General features: G+C 51.9%; 1 protein-coding gene across 1 annotated transcript; it reads right to left on the reverse strand.

Moving 5' to 3' along the window:
• Positions 1–941: 941 nt before the first annotated feature.
• On the reverse strand, positions 942–5,435 carry LOC108380291 (mucin-1-like). Its single transcript, XM_017636664.1, has one exon. It carries the CDS (start codon positions 5,433–5,435, stop codon positions 942–944), a length of 4,494 nt encoding a protein of 1,497 aa, XP_017492153.1.
• Positions 5,436–5,935: the final 500 nt, after the last annotated feature.

A 5,935-nucleotide genomic window follows, 5' to 3' on the forward strand; every position in this document is an offset into this window, starting at 1 on the left:
TATTGTGCATTTTCCGCCATACAAAGTATGCTCGACAATTTCTTTTATATGGGGTTTCCGTAAGGACTGTTCTGTATACACTCCAAAGCTTCCTGCCGACCAGGTCACAAGTTTGCGATGAGAGTGCCCCATCGTCGAAGCTGCGCCCAATCACCTCACTTACGAATCTATCCTTCGCCATATCTGCAAAAGATATTCTCTGCTGCTCATAAGCCATTAGATCGGGGGATACATTTGTTCGTTTTCCCAGTGCGGGTTCCGCTTTGGCTCTCGCCGAATGTTCAGCAATGAACTTCTCGGCCCTGAATTATGAGTCGAGCTCTTGTACGATCAGTTCTTCAGCGTTTTTGCCCCTCAGTCTCGCCAGCCGTTGAGGCATTTTCAGAGCGAAAGGAGCATATGCCCTGGCTTGACCACCGCTTCGAAACGTTGGATAACTTGATCTTGTCCAACGACAGACTGGACCTTCCTGAATGGGGCGCCCCCCCCATATTTGATTAAAAATAAACGGTAGAAGTCGGCTAAGGTTTTCTCATGCCAAAACAGCTTCTACTATGCCTTCGAAAAGTTATACCCACAATTTCAAAACAAAGTCAATTTAAAGTTAACTTATAATAAAAAATCTGCCGGATTTTATATTTGCTTCTGAAAGCGTCTGTAATATTTCGATATTTTTGCTTTCGGAAACGGTTCGAGACAAAAGGAAATTACTGCTTTCAAGGAGGAAGTAAAGGTATGGCTAGTGTTCTATGCCGTATCATCAGGTAGGACGTGGCAATGAATATTATTTAAGGCTTGTCGGGTTGAATAGTTGGATTCGTAGAGGTGTTTTGGGTATTAAAATATTAAATAAAATATTCATTGCATATAACTTACTTATCACATCGTTTATTACAAATTGTTTATGGAATACACTATAAATAAATTAACTTGGGAGAACACTATAGATAAAAGATAACATCACTTGAATTAGGAGAAGAGTTAGGAGCAGCCGCCCGCGCTTTGTAAGATGATTGAACTGAGTTTGAGCCAACGTACGATGCTGAAGGAGGAGGTGGGCCAGCATAAGCGTTTTGCGCAGAACTAGGTGCTGTGTAAGATGCTGGAGCAGGCGCAGGAGCAGGTGCCGCATGAGAAGCTTGACCAAATTTTATGGTTATATAGGAAGCTGGAGCGGGTTCAGGAACACGTGATGCATGCGACGTCTGAGTAGAGCTACGGGAGGCATAGGATGCCGGAGAGGGTGCAGGATAAGGAGATGGTGCAGCATAAGAGGCCTGAGCAGAGCTAGGAGCAGCATATGTTGCAGGAGAACGATCTGGGGAAGTATAAAAGGCTGGAGCAGGCGCAGGAGCAGGTGCAGGAGCAACATACGAAGCTTGAACATATCTGGGGTCAGCGTAAGATGCTTGAGAGGGCAGAGGAGCAGGAGCTGGGGCAGCATAAGATGATGGGGAGAGCGCAGCATAGGAGGCTTGACCATTTCTGGGCTTTACGTAAGATGTAGGAGCGGGCGCAGGGGCTGGTTCAGGAGCGGTATAAGAAGCTTGAGCATAGCTCGGAGCAGCGTAAGATGCAGGAGCAGGATCCGGGGCAGCATAAGAAGCTGGAGCAGGTGCAGAAGCTGGAGCCGGAGCTGGAGAAGGAGATGGGGCGGCATAGGATGTTGGGTCAGATGCAGGAGCGGCATAAGAAGCATGAGCATAGCTCGGAGCAGCGTAAGATTCTGGATCAGCCGAAGGAGCTGGTTCTGGTGCAGAATAAGCGGCCGGATCAGAGCTGGAAGCCAAATAAGATGATGGAGCGCGTGCAGAACAAGGTACAGGAGCAGGTGCTGGTGCAGCATAAGAGGCCTGACCATTGCTGGAGCCTACGTAAGATGCAGGAGCAGGCGCAGGGGCTGGTGCAGGTGCGGTATAAGAAGCTTGAGCATAGCTCGGAGCAGCGTAAGATGCTGGATCAGCCAAAGAAGATGGCCCCGGCGCAGAATAAGAGGCCGGAGGAGAGAGACGAGCCGAGTAAGATGCTGGAGTGGGTGCAGGAGCAGGTGCTGGGGCAGCATAAGATGCTGGGGAGGGCGCAGCATAGGAGGCTTGACCATTTCTGGGCTTTACGTAAGATGCAGGAGCGGGCGCAGGTGCAGGTGCGGCATACGAAGCTTGAGCATAGCTAGGCGCAGCGTAAGATGCAGGAGCAGGATCCGGGGTAGCATAAGAGGCTGGAGCGGGCGCAGGAGCAGGTGCAGGTGCGGCATACGAAGCTTGAGCATAGCTAGGCAGAGCGTAAGATGCTGGGTCAGTCGAGGGAGCTGGTTCTGGTGCAGAATAAGCGGCCGGATCAGAGCTGGAAGCCGCATGAGATGACGGCGCTGGTGCAGGTGCGGCATACGAAGCTTGAGCATAGCTAGGCACAGCGTAAGATGCTGGGTCAGTCGAGGGAGCTGGTTCTGGTGCAGAATAAGCGGCCGGATCAGAGCTGGAAGCCGCATGAGATGGCGGAGCGGGTGCAGAGCAAGGTACAGGAGCAGGTGCTGGTGCAGCATAAGAGGCCTGGCCATTGCTCGAGCTTACGTACGATGCAGGAGCGGGCGCAGAGGCAGGTACATGTGCGGTATGAGAAGCTTGAGCATAGCTCGGAGCAGCGTAAGATGCAGGAGCAGGATCCGAGGCAGCATAAGAGGCTGGAGCAGGTTCTGGTGTATCATAAGAGGCCTGTGCATTACTGGGGCTTACGTAAGATGCAGGAGCGGGTGCAGGGGCAAGTGCAGGTGCGGAATAAGAAGCTTGAGTATAACTCTGATCAGCGTAAGATGCAGGAGCAGGATCCGGGGCAGTATAGGAGGATGGAGCGGGCGCAGAAGCAGCTTGAGCATAGCTAGGCGCAGAGTAAGATGCTGGGTCAGTGGAAGGAGCTGGTTCTGGTGCAGAATAAGCGGCCGGATCATAGCTGGAAGCCGCATGAGATGACGGCGCAGGTGCAGGTGCGGCATACGAAGCTTGAGCATAGCTAGGCAGAGCGTAAGATGCTGGGTCAGTCGAGGGAGCTGGTTCTGGTGCAGAATAAGCGGCCGGATCAGAGCTGGAAGCCGCATGAGATGACGGCGCTGGTGCAGGTGCGGCATACGAAGCTTGAGCATAGCTAGGCACAGCGTAAGATGCTGGGTCAGTCGAGGGAGCTGGTTCTGGTGCAGAATAAGCGGCCGGATCAGAGCTGGAAGCCGCATGAGATGGCGGAGCGGGTGCAGAGCAAGGTACAGGAGCAGGTGCTGGTGCAGCATAAGAGGCCTGGCCATTGCTCGAGCTTACGTACGATGCAGGAGCGGGCGCAGAGGCAGGTACATGTGCGGTATGAGAAGCTTGAGCATAGCTCGGAGCAGCGTAAGATGCAGGAGCAGGATCCGAGGCAGCATAAGAGGCTGGAGCAGGTTCTGGTGTATCATAAGAGGCCTGTGCATTACTGGGGCTTACGTAAGATGCAGGAGCGGGTGCAGGGGCAAGTGCAGGTGCGGAATAAGAAGCTTGAGTATAACTCTGATCAGCGTAAGATGCAGGAGCAGGATCCGGGGCAGTATAGGAGGATGGAGCGGGCGCAGAAGCAGCTTGAGCATAGCTAGGCGCAGAGTAAGATGCTGGGTCAGTGGAAGGAGCTGGTTCTGGTGCAGAATAAGCGGCCGGATCATAGCTGGAAGCCGCATGAGATGACGGCGCAGGTGCAGGTGCGGCATACGAAGCTTGAGCATAGCTAGTCAGAGCGTAAGATGCTGGATCAGTCGAGGGAGCTGGTTCTGGTGCAGAATAAGCGGCCGGATCAGAGCTGGAAGCCGCATGAGATGGCGGAGCGGGTGCAGAGCAAGGTACAGGAGCAGGTGCTGGTGCAGCATAAGAGGCCTGGCCATTGCTCGAGCTTACGTACGATGCAGGAGCGGGCGCAGAGGCAGGTACATGTGCAGTATGAGAAGCTTGAGCATAGCTCGGAGCAGCGTAAGATGCAGGAGCAGGATCCGAGGCAGCATAAGAGGCCTGGCCATTGCTCGAGCTTACGTACGATGCAGGAGCGGGCGCAGAGGCAGGTACATGTGCAGTATGAGAAGCTTGAGCATAGCTAGTCAGAGCGTAAGATGCTGGATCAGTCGAGGGAGCTGGTTCTGGTGCAGAATAAGCGGCCGGATCAGAGCTGGAAGCCGCATGAGATGACGGCGCAGGTGCAGGTGCGGCATACGAAGCTTGAGCATAGCTAGTCAGAGCGTAAGATGCTGGANTTACGTACGATGCAGGAGCGGGCGCAGGGACAGGTGCAGGTGCGGCATATGAAGCTTGAGCATAGCTCGGAGCAGCGTAAGATGCAGGAGCAGGATCCGAGGCAGCATAAGAGGCTGGAGCAGGTTCTGGTGCATCATAAGAGGCCTGGGCATTACTGGGGCTTACGTAAGATGCAGGAGCGGGCGCAGCGGCAGGTGTAGGTGCGGAATAAGAAGCTTGAGTATAGCTCGGAGCAGCGTAAGATGCAGAAGCAGGATCCGGAGCAGCATAAGAGGATGGAGCGGGCGCAGAACCAGCTGCAGGTGCAGCATACGAAGCTTGAGCATAGCTAGGCGCAGCGTAAGATGCTGGATCAGTCGAGAGAGCTGGTTTTGGTGCAGAATAAGCGGCCGGATCAGAGCTGTAAGCCGCATGAGATGACGGTGCAGGTGCTGGTGCAGCATAAGAGGCCGGAGCATTGCTGGAGCTTACGTAAGATGCAGGAGCGGGCGAATGGGCAGGTGCAGGTGCGGAATAAGAAGCTTGAGTATAGCTCGGAGCAGCATAAGATGCTGGACCGGGTGCAGGAGCAAGAGCTGGTGTAGCATACGAGGCCTGGGTAGCATACGTTGCGGGAGCTGGATCTGGGGCATCATAAGAGGCTGGAGAGGGCGCAGGAGCAGGATCAGGTGCGGTATAAGAAGCTGGAGCATAGCTAGAAAGAGCTGCAATATAAGAGGTTTGAGCGGAGTCACGAGTAGAGTGTGATGCAAGAACAGGAGTTGGGGCCGGAGCTGCATAGGACGCCTGAGCAGAGCTAGAAGCGGCGTAAGATGCTGACTTAGGGTCAGTGGCCTGATCTGGCGCTGAATATGTGCAAGGTGTTGATACTGGAGCTGCGTAGGAAACTTGTGCCAAGCTTTTAGCTGAGTAGGGAGCAGGCGCTGGAGATGGTGCTGCATACGATGTTTGAGTTGATGCAGAGGGAGATGATGGTGTTGGTAAAGGCAAGTACTGATTAGATGTCAAAAATCGCCACGGATTTTGAGCAGTTCCTGGATTCAGGTATCGAGGCAATGAAGATGGAGCTGGTGCCGCTTGTGCTACAGATGCTGAAGAATACTGATTGGATGGCTCATTGTATACAGCTGAGTTGGTAAATGCAATTAAAGCACCAAACAGGATTATTGAAAACATTTTCAATGCAATTTAGTTGCAGCCGATGCAACTTGGTTCAGTGGTGGAATTGTTGTACTGGAGTGTCAATAGTTTATAGAGCTTTTATACCTAGTTACTGAACTAATTAATTAATATATCTACTAACGAAATTGAGCTAATCAATTCATGAATGTGTCTATGTAGTATGGAAACAATCTGCCTAGTAGCATTTAGCTCTTTGGAATTAGCAAAGAGCATTTCGCTGTGCCCCATGTGGGGTGTTTATCACGAGGGTGCTTGCTATGCCGGCGTTCTTCAACTGCAAGTACATACATATATGTATTTACATACAGATGTACGTGCTTCTTGGCTCGCAATAAAAATAAAAATATAAACTTTTTATCAGTATTGAAGCTATGCGTTCTTTGACGCTTATTATTTTATGAAGTTAGCGAAATTAATTGATCACAAGACCGATTTAACCCCACTGCTTAAACATTTTGAGCCATGTGGAATACTTAGCATAATTATTTGGAAAT

This window comes from Rhagoletis zephyria, unplaced genomic scaffold (assembly GCF_001687245.7).
Source record: "Rhagoletis zephyria isolate East Lansing unplaced genomic scaffold, Rhagoletis_zephyria_1.1 Rzeph_scaffold_18811, whole genome shotgun sequence".
In the NCBI taxonomy this organism is placed as follows: domain Eukaryota; kingdom Metazoa; phylum Arthropoda; class Insecta; order Diptera; family Tephritidae; genus Rhagoletis; species Rhagoletis zephyria.